This window comes from Lemur catta, chromosome 12 (genome assembly GCF_020740605.2).
Source record: "Lemur catta isolate mLemCat1 chromosome 12, mLemCat1.pri, whole genome shotgun sequence".
Lineage (NCBI taxonomy): Eukaryota > Metazoa > Chordata > Mammalia > Primates > Lemuridae > Lemur > Lemur catta.
The window spans coordinates 6462620-6481787 of NC_059139.1; the positions used below are offsets into that span (position 1 = coordinate 6462620).

The 19168-nt window shown below is 45.5% G+C and overlaps 1 protein-coding gene across 3 annotated transcripts; it reads right to left on the bottom strand.

Moving 5' to 3' along the window:
- Window positions 1–819: 819 nt before the first annotated feature.
- CMBL (carboxymethylenebutenolidase homolog) lies at window positions 820–19063 on the bottom strand. Of its 3 annotated transcripts, none has more exons than XM_045565979.1 (6): window positions 18957–19063; window positions 10258–10491; window positions 8132–8239; window positions 4362–4504; window positions 2177–2268; window positions 820–1211 (listed from the first exon to the last, which is right to left on the bottom strand). In XM_045565979.1, the coding sequence occupies exons 2-6, from the start codon at window positions 10470–10472 to the stop codon at window positions 1032–1034; spliced, it is 738 nt and encodes a 245-aa protein (XP_045421935.1). In that variant the 5' UTR covers window positions 10473–10491; window positions 18957–19063; the 3' UTR covers window positions 820–1031. The 3 variants fall into 3 exon arrangements, with proteins under 3 accessions (XP_045421935.1, XP_045421936.1, XP_045421934.1); XM_045565980.1 differs by lacking the exon at window positions 18957–19063 and adding an exon at window positions 18838–18909; XM_045565978.1 differs by lacking the exon at window positions 18957–19063 and adding an exon at window positions 12392–12531.
- Between the last annotated feature and the right edge of the window lie 105 nt (window positions 19064–19168).

Here is a 19168-nt window from a genome sequence, read left to right on the forward strand (position 1 = left end):
AGAGCTACCTTGGTGGGAACAAACAGGCCAGCGAGAGCCACAAGGGTTCCGGCAGGGTGAACGAGCTTCTCATGAGAGGACACCTGGTCACAGCTGGACACAGTTATGAGGCCATCGCCAGGACGAAGCAGTAGCCTGTGAAAGGCACACTGTCCACATCCACGACCAACCAGCCTGGAGCCCGGTCAGGCAGGGCTGGGGTTTACGGCCACTCCTCGCAGAGACCTCAGGACCAAATTAGAAAAATAAATACGTCAAGTCACTTACCCAAAGTCACACACACGCACCTAGCAGGTGCAGGCCCAGAGGTGCTGACTGACTGCGCCCTGCACCACCCCCTGCTGAACACGTCAGGGACTTCTGATGCAGCCCTAGTCCCTGAGGCCCGAAAACGCCAGTGTTCGGGAAACCCTGCCCAGGGGACAACAGCGGATGTTCACTCTAACCCATTGTTTTCTATTATCTTAAAAAAAGAAAAAAAAGAGCTACAGACTCAAAAATTCAAAATATTAGGTTATTAGCTTGATATAATTAGGTCAATGGATCCCTAGTTTAATCTCAGTACTTCTCATATTGCAATATATAAATGTCACAAATGCAGCTCTCTTCAGACAGAGACAAATGTCTAGTTAAGTTGAGCAGTTAGTAAACTTCAATTTATAGCTTGTGTGCTTCACGGCTTTGCAGCATTTTAAAGGATGTGTTCAATTAAAGACCAGAAAGGCCACACTTGAGCTGTCAGCTGGTCCTTGAATAGCCCTAGATTTTTATTAATAATTAGGGTGTTACTCTTTCATTCAAATTCTCCAACTACAGACCTCATTTTTAAATTTTTATTTGAGGTACATGTTAAAAATTCAACTATTTCATACATTGACATTTCCTACTGAATTTGTGATTCAGATGAAATAATGAATTTCAGGATTTCTACATTTATTTTATATAAAGTGAAAATTAAATCAAATGATCTAAGTATTTCAAGGCAGGTTTTTGGATGAAGGCTATTTTAGGAAAGTTTGCACTTGTTACTACTAAATGTACTTGCTCAGCCACTCGAGTAAATTCCTTCTCGCCTCGTCAATGTAGGGCTTGTCTGCAGGTGAACAGTCTTCTCTCTTCCGATGCACGAAGCCATGAGTTTGCCCAGAAAATGTTTTAATTTGATATGCAACTTTGCAGTGTTCCTTCAACTTCTGGGTCAGCAAAGAGACCTGGTATGCAAATGATTTCATGAGGACATAAGATTTCAACCCTTTAGTAATATTTTCCATTTTCCAAATCTTCAGTGAGTGTTGAGAACAGAGATTGAACATCAACACCTTAAATCAGAAACAAGTTCCATGGCTACATTGAATTCTTTCCTTCTAATTTTGTAACTAACACAGTTCTTACCTCTGGCAAAGGAGAGATTTCAGAACAATATAAAAATGAGACAACAGCAATTATTTGAAATCATTTGTATGAATCTATTAGTTACTAATAACAGTAATTTCTAAATGGCCACTTTTGAACCACATTTTTCTTCTGCTTTTTCCTAATCAATTTACTGGTTTAACAAATCCATGTCTTTAAGGTCACAGACCTTATGACAACTTTCACATTGTTGGGGGCGGGGGGGGGGGGGGGGGGAGGGGACGGAACTGTTTCTACTCCAGGTAACCAGGCCACACCAAAACACTTCCTTCAGATGTGACACTAAATAATTGTGTTTTTGGGGGGGGGGTCACAATTCCACCCTAAGTGGAATTATATAAGTGAAATTTAATAAAACACATCTTTACTTATTTTTTTTTAAGTCTTGCTCTGTCGCCCAGGCTGGAATGCAATGGTATCATCATAGCTCGCTGCAGCCTCTTACTCCTGGGTTCAAGTGATCCTCCTATCTCAGCCTCCCAAGAAGCTCCCACGCAGCCAATTTTTTCTTATTTTTTATAGAGATGGGGTCTCACTATGTGGCCCAGGCTGGTCTTGAACTCCTGGCCTCAAGTGATCCTCCTGCCTTGGCCTCCCAAAGTGCTGGAGGCCTGAGCTTCCCCTCTGCTCAGCCAAAACCCATCATTAAAATGTTAATGATGGAAAACAAATGGCAACTTTAGGACTTCCTCCCCTACCCCACTTCCCCTGAAATGTCAAATCGTGCTATTAAATACATAAATGAGAAAAAATGCCAACTTACTTGCTCAAGTGGAATCACAACATCATTTTCAGCAAAAATGAACAGTGTGGGGTTCTTTAAACTGTAAATGTCTTCAGAATCCTTGACGATGCCTGAGAATTGAGTACAGGGGCATGAGAGTATGATTTCCACGCTCCCACCTCGGCAAGCTATGTGCATATGGTCTCATTTATCCCAGTAAAATATGCGTTTTGGGGGCTTCCTTTTCTTTTCTAGCAATTCCACAGACGTGGCCTGACCTTATTAGTCAGATTCTCCTACTGTCTACCTTATTCCGTAGGTATCGGGCCATTAAATAATGGAATTAGACCTTGTAGGCTTTGTAGTGTGTACCTGTCAAATTGTCGTTCTAGAAGTTTCTCACATCTACACTAGCCCCATAGGTTCTGGCTTAAGTGCACTGAGTGGTTTCATTTGTAAGAGCAGCAGTCATTTGAACAAGTATTTATGCTCAGACAAGACCACAGGTGTGAAAGTGTGAAACCGCCTGGTCCTAGCAGGTCATTCTATAAAAATCAGTTTTCATCCTTCATCTCAGAATTTGAGATTAATTCTGAAATTAAAAGCATGCTCTGCCGGACCCAGATTGTCTGAAAACAACCTGTGGGTGTGCCCACTTCTATGGGAAAATAAGTAGAAGTTTTGCAGTAAGTTATATTTTAAGATAAGACCAGGTAGAAAAAAAATAACATTATGTTTTTCCACTTCCTGCCGGCAGCACAGAAAAATTAAGTACCAGAAAGAGCCTTCTCTCACCTGTAACTCCTCTTTAGGAGGGAGAGCACCACAGAAAAGATGGCCACGTCCCCTACCCCCTCAGGCAAAGGCACATCATGTGGCTGGACCTCCGGTTTGATGTCCCCTGGGTCCGAGTCCTGCCATGCGCGGCGGTTCGCGTACTGCACGACAACGGCCAGGAGGTGGCGCCAGTGAGGCGTCCATGCCTGCGCCCCTTCTGCCTATTCGCACAAAGGCACTGACTGTTCGGCTCAAACAGCCGGGCCCATTGTTCCCCAGGCAACGGGGCACTTACTGCACTTATTAACATGTTCTTTTCATGTTCAGCATTTAGGGTCTGAATGCTTCTATATCATAACTGGGCACTTACTGAGTTTACGTTCTTTTGTGTAAATCAACATTTAAAGGGTTTTTTAAAAATGCTAAAAGTAGATGAAAATACCCCAGTGAGGAGCCGTTAGGCCAAATAAAAATCATTACGATATACTACAGACGGTCCCCGACTTCCGATGGTTTGACTTACAATTTTTTGACTTTATGATGGTGCAAAAGCAACATGCATTCAGTAGAAACCGTATTTCAAGTACCCATACAACCATTCTGTTTTTCACTTTCAGCACAGTATTCAATAAATTACCTAAGATTTTCAACACTTCATTATAAAATAGGTTTTGTGTTAGATGGTTTCGCCCAACTGTAGGCTGATGTCAGTGTTCTGAGCACGTCTAGGTAGGCTGCACTAAACTATGATGTTCGGTCGGCTAGGCGTATTTGATGCATTTTCAACTTACAGTGGGTTTACTGGGACACAATCCCATCATAAGTCAAGGAGCATCCGTATTATAAAAGGTGGCCAAATTTCCTTGTGTGTCTTTTTTGTTTTTTACATTGTTTTGGTCTGAATGCTTCTGTATCATAAACTTAGTATGTGATTTCTATATACAGATATAACGTTCTTATTTCATTTCTGATAGCTTTGGTTTGCTTTGGCTACAATGTGTAAGTTGCTATTTACATTTTAAAGTGGGTTTTCCTTTTCTTTTTGTCTTTAGTGTGTGCATGTGTGTTTGTGTACAGGTAAGAGCAATTCGTATCTCAGAAAAATATTTTCACAGATGTTGCTCAAAAAACTATCATGTGATATTAATCATCATCACAGAAAATGTTATCTCCTTCATCCTAGGTGAAGAAATGGAGAGCTCAGGTTAGGTGACTTTCCCAAAGTCACACTGTTGGGACCCAGGCCTCCTCCCTCCCCGTGACATCCTCTGGTTAACTACACTGCAAATTTCCACCTCTATTTTCAGATTCTTAAATCCAATCTTCCAAAGATGGGCCATGTCTGCACTATCAGGCTTTGTGTGGCACTGGGTCAAAGAAGCTTGTGGTTACTATCACTCAACCATTCCTCCTTTTCATTGTGTAAAAATGCACAAGGCAGATATACCGTAGACGGAGACCCCTGCCCTGAACTCCGGGTATTTCATCATCAAGTGGTGGACGGCAATTCCACCCCAGCAGAATCCCACGACGCCAATTTTCTGGGCATGACACTCTTGTTTCAGGTACCTCAAGACAGCATCGACCTCTCTAGAACAGAAAGAAAAGGCATTCAAGAATCAAGGGTTATTTTGTGAACCCCTCAAAGGGCTGTGCTGATAACAGGGCTGTATCAGCAACTGTTATTTGAAGTTGTCAAAGGTTCTTATTTTCAGAGCTCCACCCTCACTATCTCCTGCCCAAGCATGCATCATCCCAGCCAAACCCAGCCCTCCTCCAACTGCCGAACAGCTGCAGGCACGTGGTGCTCTTTCCAAAACACAGATCTGACCAGCTCTCTTCAGGACAAAAGCCAAAGTCCACCGCATGGCTCATAAGACTTCAGTCCAAGATCTGGTCCCTGCCACATGCCCTAGACGCCTCTCTCCCCTCAGGCAGGCACGAGCCATACTATGGGCAGTACCCCAAATACTCTCTGCCCGCACACATTCATTCTCTCCCTGAAACTCCCAACACTGCATTGCTCGCCTCCTCCTGCCTCAAAGAGCGAAGCAAAATTTGGAAAGCCACCAGGACTATTTAAGCCACGACAGCACCAAGCAGCAAGAACAGTAGCCCTCTGGCAAATGGGTCGCCTGCAAACTGATTGCTTGGAACTCAGAACACATTTTCAACTAGAAAGAGTGTACCAAAGTGGAGGTAGGGTGCAAGGCCAGCCCAGAAAGTTCTATTTAATCTGGTAGGGAAGAAATGCTGTACATTTGCAATTAAAAAATGTAAGTACAATGCAATTCTATAAGCACCTACTTTTTCTTTAATCATAACATATATTTGAACACATTTAAACATATGTGTCATACCACTCTGTATGCAAGTGGTTATTTTCACAATGTTCTCTTGCAGTATTTAAGTAATCCCACAAAATAAAGTGTAGCAAGTAATAGTTTTTTGTCCTTTTTGGTTTCAGATTTTTTCTTGAATGCTTTGATCTTAGGAATAACTGCCTTAATTGGAAAGGACAAGAAGGAAGAAGGCACTTCTGTAAAAATTTTTTTAACTGACTCAAGTGAACTGTGTTGCTTTGTTGCTCCCAGTCTGTTCCCTGCTTTTCTGGGAACACCAGGATTCAGCTTCAGAGGAACAATCTCTCCCCATGCTCAGGCCACATACTTAGGTGGCTCTGCCCTCAGTTCCAGGAGTAAAGTACATGGCTCAGGCCTGGACAATCAAAGCTTAGCAATCTCCTGTACACAATGATTAGTTCAAGGATGGACTTTTGACCCAATCATAAACAAGGGGACAAAATGAGATTGCTGAGTTGCTGGGAGAGAGACCAACAGAAGGCTGGAGCTGCTGTAGCCATTTTGTCACCCAGAGGCAAGAGCTGCCTGAGAATGGAATTGTCATACAGGAAATGGAGCTGAGAGATGCTGGGAGGACGACTCCTGGGGATACCTTTTAAGCTACGGACCAAACCCTGCTTGAAGCCGAAAACTACCTCTTTTCAGTTCTATAAACCAATACAAATCCCTTGACCCCTTAAGTAGTAAACATTCAAGATGGGTTTTCTATCCTTGCAAAGAGAAGATGCCTGACTGGATATGATACCAGGACTTGTGTCTACTTTCAAAGTTACTGTTTCCACTTTATGCCTCCCTTTAATTTAAGAAGTGTGGCTTCCCTTTCCCCTGTGGAAGAGGCTCATGGGTGCTCTAACGCCTGCCTGCACCAGTCACAAATGCAAGGCAGCCCCACATGTCATTTTCTTGGAAAACAGCAAAATATCCTAACCATTCTCCCTGCTCCCCATGCCACCCCCACCGGCAAAGCTGAATTTTGTATTCTTAGTGCCACAGTCTTTCTGGTCCTCTTGTGCTTCCTCTTCTAATGTACTCTTAACGTTTTGCTTTGGTTTTCCTGGGATGGCAGGTTGGGCCCCTGGGAAGCCAGCTTGGATTTGGACAACAGCATGCAGGAGGCTTACTGAGGGTGCTCCTGTGTTCCACCCTGGGGGAGAGGTAAGGGAGGGCACAGGCCTGGCAGAGACGTGGGGCTGTGCTGTGCTGGGGGAGCTGGCATGGCCCTTGAGGTCCCCTCATTTAGGGGTGAGGGAGCTGGGCCTGCACACCCCTACAGTGCCCATTCACTGGGGCAGACTTAGACAAGGTGGCCGAGATCCTGAAGAGCTGGAGGCTTTCTGCAGGCAGCTCTCCCAGCAGGAGAAACAGGTCCTTCCTGCCCGAACACAGATCGGGGGGGCCCTCGCAGCCCCACCACGTTTGGTCTCATCTGCTCTAGGATCCCGGCTTCACCAGGTGGAGTCGACGCTACAGCACCTAGCCCGGGTCTGCTACTTGCAGGACCCTGAGGTTACTGCTTTCTAATAGTCACAGTCCCGGTACTCAGCCAGGCTGGAAGCTCCAAGGGCAGGCTGCAGCATCTCCCCACGGTCCGACAAGACCCCACAGAGACCCTAGGGAGACCCAGGCCTGTGCAGGCCCCTGGCTTGAGCCACAAAGCACTGCGATTCTGCATCAGCCCCTAGAAAGGGGGCGGCCAAGACAGGGGAGACTCTGCCCCCCGTGAGTGGGGAGGCAAGGAGGAGCTGAGGACACCGGAGGCCCCTGCAGAGCTGACACGGGCTGTGGGCAGAGGGCTGGAGGCCAGCAGCCCCAGAGTCAGCTCCGGAGAGCTGGGAAGTTCAGGACACTCTGGTGGTAGAAGAAGGGGCAGAGGGCTCCAGGGACCGAGTGGCCACAGGTGGGTGGCCACATTATTAGCAGTCACCCTGGCCTGGGCTTGGGGGCAGCTCATCAAACAGAAGGCTGATGGTGATCAATCTTGGGGCTCACATGTTCGGTGGGTGGAGAGTCAGGTGATGGAGAGGAGAGGACTCGGGGAGAAATGGCCACTTGAGTCAGCGGCTAGTGTTGGGGGAACCCTTCTCCCCCTGGGCTCAGGCTTTCTTGTGCTGGAGGAGCTTGTCCTTAGAGAACATTCCTGGCCTCTTTCTCCCTCTGTCTTTAGACCTCCAGACAGAAGGAAGGAGAGCTGACTGGCTGACAGCTCTGGTCCTTCTAGACTGGACAGAGCAAACGCAGGCAAAGGCTGCAGCCTGGGGGTTCCTCCCCGTCTTCCTATTACCCCCTGGACCCACCAAGAGCAATCCTGGTCAGTGGGTCTGCTCTGAAGACCCAAAGTCCCCCTCAGGGGGATGGACTGGGATCGGATCTAGGCTGGGCGTGGGGGGGGTGGGCCTTTGGGTCTCAGATCTAAAACCATGGTTTCCCACCAGCTCAGCAGTACTGAGGCTGGCATTGGATCTAGCTGCTTTTCTCTGCCCTTCTCAACTGGTTCTGCAGCCAGGAGTGGGGGAAAGAGCTGCTGGTCCTGTGGACCCAAAGTCCCTCAGTCGGGGTAATCAGTCCGGCCCATGACCTCCACGAGGTTCCCCTGCACACCAGTGGCCCCAAGAGTGTCTCAGAGAGGGACACAGGTGAGCTTGCTGGGGCAGCAGGAGTGCTTGTTGGCTCCCCATCTTCAGCTCAGAACTGTGCTACATGAGAACATTTTTCCTTTACGTTCAGGAAGGACTCTCGGCTGCAGCCATGCGATGTCCTATCTGGAGGTGTGGATGGGGGTGTCTGAGCGGCGAAGCCAACCCAGCTCTCTCTGGGCCACACCACACACACACAGCCATGTCCGCTGATAACTTACTTATCGATCTTCTGGGCATTCTTCGTTTTTAACCACTCGGAAAAGTTGGACCGGTCAGCAGAGGGGTCCCACGGCTCCTCCCCTACAAAGAAGTCTGGAACGATGGTTCTATAAAATATTGACATTAATCAATCTTAGTTTCAGAACTGCTTGGACTTGTTTATTTGCTTACATTTATTGAGAAACTTGCTGAGTTAGTGAATCTAGCTCAAAGGAAAAGCAGTGGGTGCACAGGCCAACTTTGATTGCAGCAAAGAGGCCACCTGGCACCAGGCCACTGTGGATGTCACAACCGCAGTGCATGGCCTCTGGCGGGGCTCATAACCCAGCCTGGGAAACAGCCAGGCTGTCGGCGGGACACATTCCCACTGGATAATGCTGGCACAAGCCGAGGGGGCACCTGGGCACGTGGGCTGGGGCGGGTGGCTGCAAAACCGCCTGCTGCCCTGAAGGAGCTGCCCCACTCGGCCGGCCTTGGAGCTCCCTGGCCTTTCACACGAGCCCCAGGCTGAAGGACACACCTGGTGAGCGTGTCCAGTCACTATGACCAAGCAATTTTCACCAGCATCCACCCAAGATGCCAGCAGGACACAACTTCCCGTCCAAAGGGTATGGTCTAAAGCAGGTTCTAAAAGAGGCTGCAGAGAGAACACAAGCCTTGCCCGAGTCCATGTCGTTGTCCCTCACAAGTCAACCCAGGGGGACGGAGCCAACATCACCCCGGCCAGAGGCCTGTTTCCTAAAATAAAGAGTTGCCGCCTGGCTGGAGGAACACACCTCCTCCCGCAGGGGTACACAGAACACTGACACTAGCTCAGAAACTCCAAGTTTGAGGCTCAGTACCACTCTACACTGCGTGTGACCTTAACAAGTCATTTAACCACTTTATCCTCGTGTCCTTGATCTGACAAATAGCACCCTGCGCCCCCCAACCTCAGGGGACGATCCTGCCGGCAGAGCCAGCTGTGTAAGTGTGAAAGTGCTTTGTAAGTCACAGGTGTCTACTCCACTGTTACGCTGTGACTGCAGCTAAAGAACCCACCATAAAACATCAGAAACCAAAATCCCATCAACCTGCTGCTTGTGCCTGGGTGATCTGGGCAGTTGAGAACCTGTCTTTATGGTTTCCCGCTGTGCAAAAGGGGCGCAGCAGCGCCTCCTCCCTCAGGGAAGGGGTAAGGGCAGCCCCTGAGCACAGGGCCTGGCTGAGCCAGAAGGCAGTCGGGGTGGGCTGTGTCCTAATTACGGGGCTTGCCCCTGGGAGGCTCGGCCGCCTCATCCTCAAGAGGGAACCCGGGACGTGAAAAAGGGAAATGGCAAGTGAGATGTTTTCACTCAGCACGGTCTGCATCAGGCTGCGGTGGGTGTGAATTCTCCAAACCAGTTTCTCTTCCTAGAAAAACAAGGTAGGTGCACCCTCAGGTTGCCATCTTCTCTTTTTGAGAGAACAACGGAAATTGGGGTAGTGCACGGGCTCCAGCCTGCAGGGTTTACCCTCTCTGAGGCTGGGGAGGAAGGAGTGGTTCCTGCTCTCCTCTGGGCTTTCCTGAAGCCTTTGCCAGCACCAGCAAATGACAAGCAAACAGGTGGCAGCCCTCACCAACGGTGGCCATGGCCACCTGGATGGACAAGAAGTAAACTCTGGGAGACAAGCAAGGTCTCACTGTATGATTTCCGGACCCCTGTCTAATTCAGACCGGGCTGTGGGGGGACATGTTTGGACCAGGAAGAGCCGGGGACGCCCTGCCGTCCATGTAGCCCTGTGAAATCGGACACGAGGCTGAGATGCTTCAGGGGCCAAGTAACGGGCCCGCTGCAGAGCTGGCAAGGTCTGCCACAGTGTCAGTGCCAGCGCCTGGCCAGGGCCACACACAGGGAGAGAACTACCAGTGTCCAACAAGCCTACAGGGCCAGCCACTCCCAGGAGCACACAAAGCCCAGGGACTGGGTTAGGAGCAGTTGGCTTCCGCCAAGTGGGTGCTTAATTTCATACATTTCCCGTTTACCTTCACCATAGTGAGATAAGGAAGTAGATGATGTAAATTAGAATACTGTATAGTCAGGGAACAAAATAAACCACAGAAATTTACATGAATGTAAACAAAGGAACAGATTTGTATACGTACATGTATCCATTTCCTGCGATCATGTCAGCCATATACCTGGTATTGGGCAACTGCCAGCCGAATATATCCTGAATGACAATCACAGCTTTTCCTGCAGCAACAGGCGACTTGGTGACATAAGCCTTGATGTGCTCGACTTGAACTTCACACCCCATCCCTCCATATTCTAGTCTATGGCCGATGTCGCACGGACAGGGGTAAGCTTCGTTAGCCATTGGAGATGTTTAAGTCAGGCTATGAAGAGAGAAACATGCATTACATTCTGAATGGTAAAAATCTAAAGACTTTAAATAGTAAGTAAACTAAAATCAAGATTACAGAAAAAACTGTAGCACTGTCGGAGGCCGAGACAGGAAGATCACTTGAGGCCAGGAGTTTGAGACCAGCCTGGGCAACACAGTGAGACCCCATCTCCACAAAAAAATAGCCATGGTGATACATGCCTGTAGTCTCAGCTACTTGGGAAGCTGGGGTGGGAGGACTGCTTAAGCCCAGGAGTTCAATGCTGCAGTGAGCTATGAATGCACCACTGCACTCTAGCCTGGGCAACAGAGCAAGATTATGTCTCTACCAAAAAAAAATTACAGAAAAAAATTAATTTTAACTGTATCTATGATATTTATTATGTAAGCAATCAAAGGTAACTTTTGGTTCTGGCAATACCACAGATTAAGGCTGGAAACACTATAAATGACAGATTGAATGAAACCAACAAAGAAAAATAAAAACGGAGGAGCTCATAGGAAAAAGGGGACTCCCCAGGAGCCGGGATTGCAGAGGAAACGGAAAGCCAGAGAGAGGAAGACACAGGAGATGCCGGAGGCATCGGATGAAGTTGGGAGACAGGGCTGGACTCAGGAACACCCCTTAACAACCGAGTGCTTAGGATTTTGTATCCAATGAGGCCCTGGGACCACATGAGATGGGAATTTGTAACTGAGACCCACCCTGCAATGTTGAGCCCTCAAAGGTTCACGTCTGGGGGAAGGGGAAGCCAAAATAAAACAAGAAAAGCTCTATCGACCAGGATTAGGAATACAGCAAAGCTCATCTCATTCTAAATTCCGAGTGGAAGGGAAAAAAGAAACCAATCCCCAACCCTACACAATCCTTGGCTGAGAAGTCAATATAGCTGACCCTCGGTCAGCAAAGCCCTGGAACACCTGGCAGAGGCAAATGCAGATCCACTTTATAGCAAGACTTCCGCAGTGCAGGCCAAAAATTACTACCCCATCAAGAAGGAGCTCACTATAAAAAACTACACACAAGGAAGTGATTCAGGCCGGGCACAGTGGCTCATGCCTATAACCCTAACACTCCGGGAGGCCAAGGTGGGTGGATTGTTTGAGCTCAGGAGTTCAAGACCAGCCTGCGCAAGAGCAAGACCCCATCTCTACTAAAAATAGAAAGAAATTATATGGACAACTAAAAATACACATAGAAAAAATTAGCCGGCCATGGTGGTGCACGCCTGTAGTCCCAGCTACTCGGGAGGCTGAGGCAGGAGGATCGCTTGAGCCAGGAGTTTGAGGTTGCTGTGAGCTAGGCTGAAGCCATGGCACTCTAGCCCGGGCAACAGTGTTGAGTTGTCTGTCTCAACAACAACAACAAAAAAAGGAAGTGATTCAAATAAACAGGAATCAGCAGATACAACCACCAGAGGAAATTTATGAAGAGAATGGGGTTTGAAATGAGAGGAGACATAAAAAGCTTGATGAGTCAAAATAGAAAGCAGGAAAGAAAAAGAAAACTAAAAAAACCTGTTAACTACAAGGCATGAAATAATGTGGCTGAAATAAATTTATTTATTTATTTATTAGTATTTCTTTTAAGTCTACTCAAGTGCAGTCGTTAGGGAAAAAAGAGTTGAACAAGGAGGACTTCAATCTGTAACTGACTGTGATCAGTTGAAATAACCTTCGTACCAGCTTAAGTTTAAATAAATGTAAACAGATTAAATTCACTAGTTGAGACAGATTCTCAAATTAGATTTTTAAAAAATTAAGCTTCCATCAGAAAGGCGGAACAGGAACACTGAACTCAACGACACAGGTAGATTAGAGAACCGTTCAGGCTGCTGTAATGAAATAGCATAAACTGGGTAGCCCATAAACAACAGAAATGTATTTCTCACGGTTCTAGAGGCTGGAAAATCCAAATTCAAGGCACTGGTGATTCAGGATCGGGGGCCCCACTTTCTGGTTCTTGGATGGCACCTTCTCCCTGGATCCTCACAGGACAGAAGGGACCTGCCAGCTCTCTGGAGTCCCTTTCATAAGGGCACTATTTCCAAACACAAGGACTCTGCCCTCAGGACCTAATCACCTTCCAAAGGTCCTATTTCCTAATGCCATCACCCTGAGGGTTAGGATTTCAACATACGAATTCTGGGGAGACACAAACATTCAGACCATAGCAAATCCTACAAAGAGACAATGATGAGATGAAAATAAACAATAGAGAAAATCCAAAAAGATTAACATCTGATCCCTTGGAGAGTCTCCAGCAAAACTAACCAAATAAAAATGAAAGAATGCTAAACACACGCAACAACAAAACAATATCTGGATTGAAAAGGGGACATAATTAAAGATTTTCTCTTTAAAAACTGTAGAAATTAGTTCAAACAACTTTATGCTTATAAATTTGAAGACCCAACAAAACTGACAACTTGGTGGAACAGAAAAGAGAGGGTATGTTTTCCAATTATGTTATGTGCCTAAATTTAAAAACCAATGTAAAAGAAAAAAAGGTGGTGAGATGACTCTAGGTTAAAAGAAACTAAAGAGAAATAAACCCAACTGCATCATGTGAACCCTAACTAGATCCTAGTTCAAAATCAGGAACAGCCATAGGAGACATTTGAGAGACCGCTGAGGGATGAAACATGAATGAAAGCTGACACTGTGCATTATTAATAATTTTATAAGGTACGATAATAGTGGTTACGTGGGAGAACGTTCCTAATTTTATTATAGAAGATGTGTGCTCAAGTGCTGGGGGATGACGTGTCATAACATCTGTGATCTACCCCCAAATGTTTCATAAAATACATATACACACAACACACACATATTAATAGATACATAAAGCAATATGGCAAATAGCCAACAATTATTGACTCCAGATGATCAGCATATAAGTGTTTGCTACACTATTCTTTCCATTTCTCCATATTTGAAAATTTTTCGTGGTAGAAAGTTGGGGTGGGGAGACCTGACCAGAAATATTCACTAATCAGAGAAAAAAAAATCAGGAGTAAATGTCAACTTGAAGCAAATAAAATCTGGCTATGTCATGGATACAAAAACTAAACAAGGACAAGATGAGAATGAAAAACTGAATGATTTCCTTACTTATAAATTTAGATACAAAAATCATAAGTGAAATATTAGCACACTAAATCTACAATATATTTTTAAATGTATATATCATGACCATATCAGGAATGCCAGGATGGTCTGCCATTAGACATTCTATGATGTAATCCATGATATTGACAAATTAAAGAAGTGAATCCATGTCATCATCACAATAGATACAGAAAAAAGCATTTTGATAAAATTCAACAGCTATTATGGGTTGAAAGTGACAATGATGCAACACAGCTGCCCAGGTGAGAAAACAAACCATGGTGGATCCCACTGAACCACACGCAAGTGAGCACATCAGACCGTTAGAAATCTAAGCTGGAAAAGCAAAACTAAGCTGTTAGAGGAAAATATGGGAGAACATGTTTTTTCCTGTACTTTGGAATAAGGCAGAATTTCTTAAATTAGACCCAAAAAGCATACACCATAAAGAAAAGGATTAACAAATCCCATTTCATTGTAACCAATTATAAAAACAAAAAAAGCAAGACAACTGCAGCAAATTGAATACTGAGTGGATATTTTTGATGATATTGAGAATTGTTAATTTTGGCAGGGGAAGATAATGGCATTGCAGTTGCTTTTTTTTAAACAGTCCTTGTCTTTTTATAGATTCATCACGATGTATGCACAGATGAAATGATCAGAGGTCTGGGATTCACTGCAGAATAGCCCAGTGTGGGATAGGGATGGAGATGTCCATGTGGTCACAGCACAGGAGTAAGTTCAGGAGCATCCTTTGCACTCATCTCTCTACTTGTGTTTATGCTTGGTATTTGCCACAACAGAAGGCTTTCAAAATTTCATTAATAAGATAACTAAAATAGTAAGATTAATAAGATAATAATTAAGATTAATAATAAAGTAGAAGGCTTCACAAATTGAGAAAACAAGCTAGACTAGGAGAAGATATTATTTTAGAAACAGAGGACTTAATATCTAGATAAAATATATGAAGAATTCTTTTAAATCACCAAGGAAAAGACAATGAAATAGGAAAAAGCTCCAAAGATATGAATGAGCAATTTAAAAAAGAGTACACTGAATGGCCCATAAACATATGAAAAGATATGCAACCTCACTGTATTTAAAGAAATTATACTAACAACAACAATGAAATACCATTCTACATCTTGCAGATCGGCAAAAAGTTTGTTAATACCCAGATGGGGTGCACTGGTAGGGAAATGAGAGAGTGTAAATTGACACAAACCCTGGAAAGCAGACTGGCAAGGTCTGGAAAATGGGAAGACACTCTGCAACCCAGAAATCTCACCACTAGATGTTTCTCTAGAGAAATTTGCACACACACACGCAGGCACACGCCATGAACATGGAATGATGTTCTTGGTATTACTAATGTGACAGCAACAATTGGAAGCAATCTAGTTGACCACTAACAAGAGAATGGAATAAACTGTGATTTATTCATTGCTGTGGGTTGAACTGGGTTCCCGAAAAGACTTGTTCAAGTAGATATCCCCGTCTCTGTGAACGTGACCTTGATAGGAAGTAAGGTCCTTGCGGATGTAATGAAGTTAGGATGATGTCATGCTGGATTAGGGTGGGCCTTAAATGCAATGACTGGTATCCTTGTAAGGAGATAATTTGGACACAAGGACAGACACACAGAAGATGAGGCCATGTGCAGAGGGAGGGAGAGACTGGAGTGATGCTTCTACAAGCCGGGGAGTGCCGAGGATTGCTAGGGCCACCAGAAGCCGGAAGAGGCAAGGAAGGATTCTCTGCAGCTTTCAGAAAGAGCAAGGCCCTGCTGACTCTTTGATTTTGGACTCCTGGCCTCCAGAACTATGAGACAATTCTATTGTTTCAAGCCACCCAGTTGGTGGCAATTTGTGACAGCAGCTGTAGGACACGGATCCATGCATCAAAAGAATATTACATGGCAGTTCAATGAACAAACTGAATCTATATTTATCAACATGATAAAGCTCAAAAACATAATGCTATGTAAAAAGACAACTGCTATTTTGATGCTAAATAAGTAACAACTAAAAATAATATATATTTTAATAATAAATACACTGTAGTCAAAGTATCATGTACGAGAATGAAACACATCACCATTAGGACAGCAGTTACTGGAAGGGAGATGGGGAGGGATGGAGAATTGCTGGCTTTAATTGTATTTGTTACAATTTTATTTCCTTAAAAAGTTTTGATCTGAAGTACATGGGACAAAATGGTATTTATCTTTTAAATCTGAGCGATGGGAAAATAGCTGGCTGTTACATTATTTCCCGCACTTCACTGAATATTCTTAGTGTTTCATAATTAGAAATCAAGTAATTTGATTTTAAGGAGAAAGGGATTAACAACTAGTTCTCCAATCAAGGACAAAAGACACTAGTTTTCTTGGTTTTGCTTTCATAAGCTACATTATAGAACTGTTATTTGTCACAGACAATAATTCAGCATTAATCGCAGTAAATGGTGTGCCCTGTAGCACTGTTTGTTGAGAACCAATTCCTTGGACCGATTTCTTACCTGGGCTGTCATATGAGGACCCAGGGACAACAGAAAAGCCTGGCCATTCCAAGGCATCCTCCAGTCTGAATTTTTTTTACTTTATCTTCACTTGATATCCACTTTCCAGAAGGAATGTTTACAGTCAGCAGAGCAGCTCCTCTGGACTGATCTCAAAGGGTTATTCTCCAGTGGGAGAGGCCTGGGTGTGGCGGCCGCACCCGGGTTCCAAGATCACGTGGGCAGGGCAGGCAGGTTGCTACCCTTGACCCTCAATTGCCTGTACTGTAAGCACATTCTCCATATATACCTTCTAGGATTTTTGCTTTTTTCTCCCCAAAATAACACATTTATTAAAAGATAATTTTCAGAAGAAAGTAAAACCATGACTCTTAAACAAATATAAAAACAAACACATGTTAAGGATTTTATTTTACTCCGATGATGGAAGCGAGGCAGATGTTCTCACTGGCTTGAAGGAGAAGTCAGAAAAGCACAAATTTACATGCTGTGAAGAAATGCTGAGATGAATTGCAAATGGAGACAAAACATTCTTTCCACAGTAGGGGAAGCAGTTGATTAATTCTCTAGAGAGAAAAGACAGAATTTACAGATATCAGATCTATCATTTACCCATGACTTACAAAGACTTGCAAAATGGCTCAAATACAACAAACAGGGCCAGAATCAGTCCAGAGGGTGTGCTACAGACACCGATCTTTTCCACTGAAGCACAAAACCTCTCCTACACGGGAGGGATCCTTCACTGTGAGGAAGAAGGCTTCAGCTTCCTCCTGCATGGGGCAGGACTGTGTGTCTGGCATACATGGTGGGGTCCTCATGACATGTGTGTCAAAAAAGGCTTTTCTTGCCAGTGCAGTAGCTTACTCCTGAAATCTCAGTACTTTGGGAGGCCAAGGTGAAAGGATGGCTTGAGGCCAGTTTGAGACCAGCCTGGGCAACATAGCAAGACCCTGTCTCTACAAAAAAATTTAAAAACTAGCTGGGCACAGTGGCATGCACCTGTGTCCCAGCTGCTCGGAAGGCTGAGGCAGGAGGATTCCATAAGCCTAGGAGTTGGAGGTTGCAGTGAGCTATGCTCCTGCCATTACGCTCTAGCCCAGGCGACCTTGTCTCCAAAAAAGAGATCAGGTCTGTGGTTTCCACTGGTGAAGCCTCTGGAAGTCAGGGTGCTCTTCGTGGCTCCAGCAATAGCCAACACATGCCTCTGCAGAGGACACCCTGGTGGCCATATTTGACAATGCCCACACTAGCTAGCAAAACAAATACACAATTCCCTCATAAAAATTCATGCAAGGTAGTGCCTATGTGTCACCACCAGGCCCTCTCCAGCCCTGCCTCCCATAGGACAGTCCCTCTGCAAAATTACAAGTCACAACCTGTGGGGATCACTGTTAAGCATGTGCTCTGCAAATTCCAAGCGTGTGCCCCTCTCCCAGGCACACCTTCCTGAGGCATTCCTTTACTGCGTACAAATGTGCACATCTTGACTTCTTTTTTGAACCAGCTATAACATCTGTCTCTCTCTTTAATAAATAAAATCTTTACCATGTGTTCATTTTTATATCTGTATGAAAGTCATGATTATTCCTTTTGCTGAAAATTATCTTTTAACAGTGTCATCGAACAACATTCCCTTTTTCCCACTGGAAGTCAGAAATGGATGGTAAAGGATGGTGCAAATGTGGTTTTCCTGCTTTCATACCCCAAGGATTTAAGTAACTCAGAAGTCAGACTTCCCAACACAACAGTTCTCCAACAGAAACAAAGAAAACAGATCTTGGTGAGCAGAAAAGACTGCTGCAGATGCGACTGTAGCAAGCAAAGAAGTCAAGGAATAAATTGCCATAAGCTTTAAAAAGTTAGAAATAGAAATCAAGTGTACGAACCAGAGGCTCAGGGTTAAAGGCATCACTCCATGACAGCATGGGGGGTGGTGTCTAACGGGGAAGGGCTGGAGTTTTTATTCCTTTCCTGGTTAAACACTGTAGGAACCTGCATGACAGCTGATTTTCAAACTTGGAGTAGGAAAGACAGGGCCAATATTCATCCTCAGATGATTCTACGCAGGTCAACTCCTCCAAATATTTATTCTTCAGCAGTCAAGCTTGTATTTTCCACAGAGTATACAGTTGAGATAGCATGAATTAGGAAGCTACCTATGATGAGCACACGCTGGCCTCCTTGCACTCACCCCAGGCCTGGCCAGGCTTCCCCAGATACCAGCAGCGCTCATTTCTGAACACCTTATTTTAAATGGGCTTTGAAAACAACAGGTGGCATCTTCCATCAGCAAGTGGACATAAATCTCAGGCCCAGTGTTGGCCGGGCCTGCCACCCGCATTGCTGTGGTGTGTAAACAGTACAGTCCTTCTTGGCAACACCCACCCAGCATGTAGGTCCGAAGTCCAGCTCTTGGACCCAGCCCCTCCCCTGTTTATAGCCACCCTAAGGAACTGCTGCCAAACGTGCATACCAATTTCCGTGCAAATGTGCTCAGTTTTTTCATTGTTTTATATTAGTTAAAGACTATCCCATCAGAATGTCTAACTGCAGGAGAATAGTTACAAACATTATTTAGCGGCCTGGAGGAAAGGCTCCCTACACTGTGTTGAGAGGCAAAAAAGAATGCAGGTCTGTATGGCGCGGGATTGCAGCTGTTTTTAAAATGTACACGGCTAATCACCTACAGGAATATTACCTCGGTGCAAGGAGCGGCGTCTTGCACGCGTGCGATCGTGGGGGCTGCTCTTCCGCAAGAACAAGGTATTACTTCCACGAAGGTCAGCTTTTGGAAACAGACTTTGGGGAGTTACTTACCTGTGCACGCGGCGAATCCCTCCTCTGCCACAGGCCGGGGCGCTGGCTCGCCGGGGCCGCGCACGCACCTTGTCCCGCGGCCGCAGAACCGCCCGGAGCGCGCGGGGCGGGCGGGGAGCGGGAGGGCGGCGCCTCCCGCGGACGGGAAGTGGACGCGGGGACCGAGGGCGCCGGGATCCTGGCGGGGCCGGCGGCTCGAGCCCGGAAAGCTG

Excerpts from the sequence above, each read along its gene's own strand:
- CMBL (XM_045565979.1), bottom strand. The coding sequence starts at position 10,472 with ATGGCTAACGAAGCTTACCCCTGTCCGTGCGACATCGGCCATAGACTA. Across the intron at positions 4,505-8,131 it reads AATGCCCAGAAGATCGATAA|AGAGGTCGATGCTGTCTTGA; the intron begins GTAAGTTATCAG and ends TTTCTGTTCTAG. Across the intron at positions 1,212-2,176 it reads TTGTGATTCCACTTGAGCAA|GTCTCTTTGCTGACCCAGAA; the intron begins GTAAGTTGGCAT and ends TTTGCATACCAG.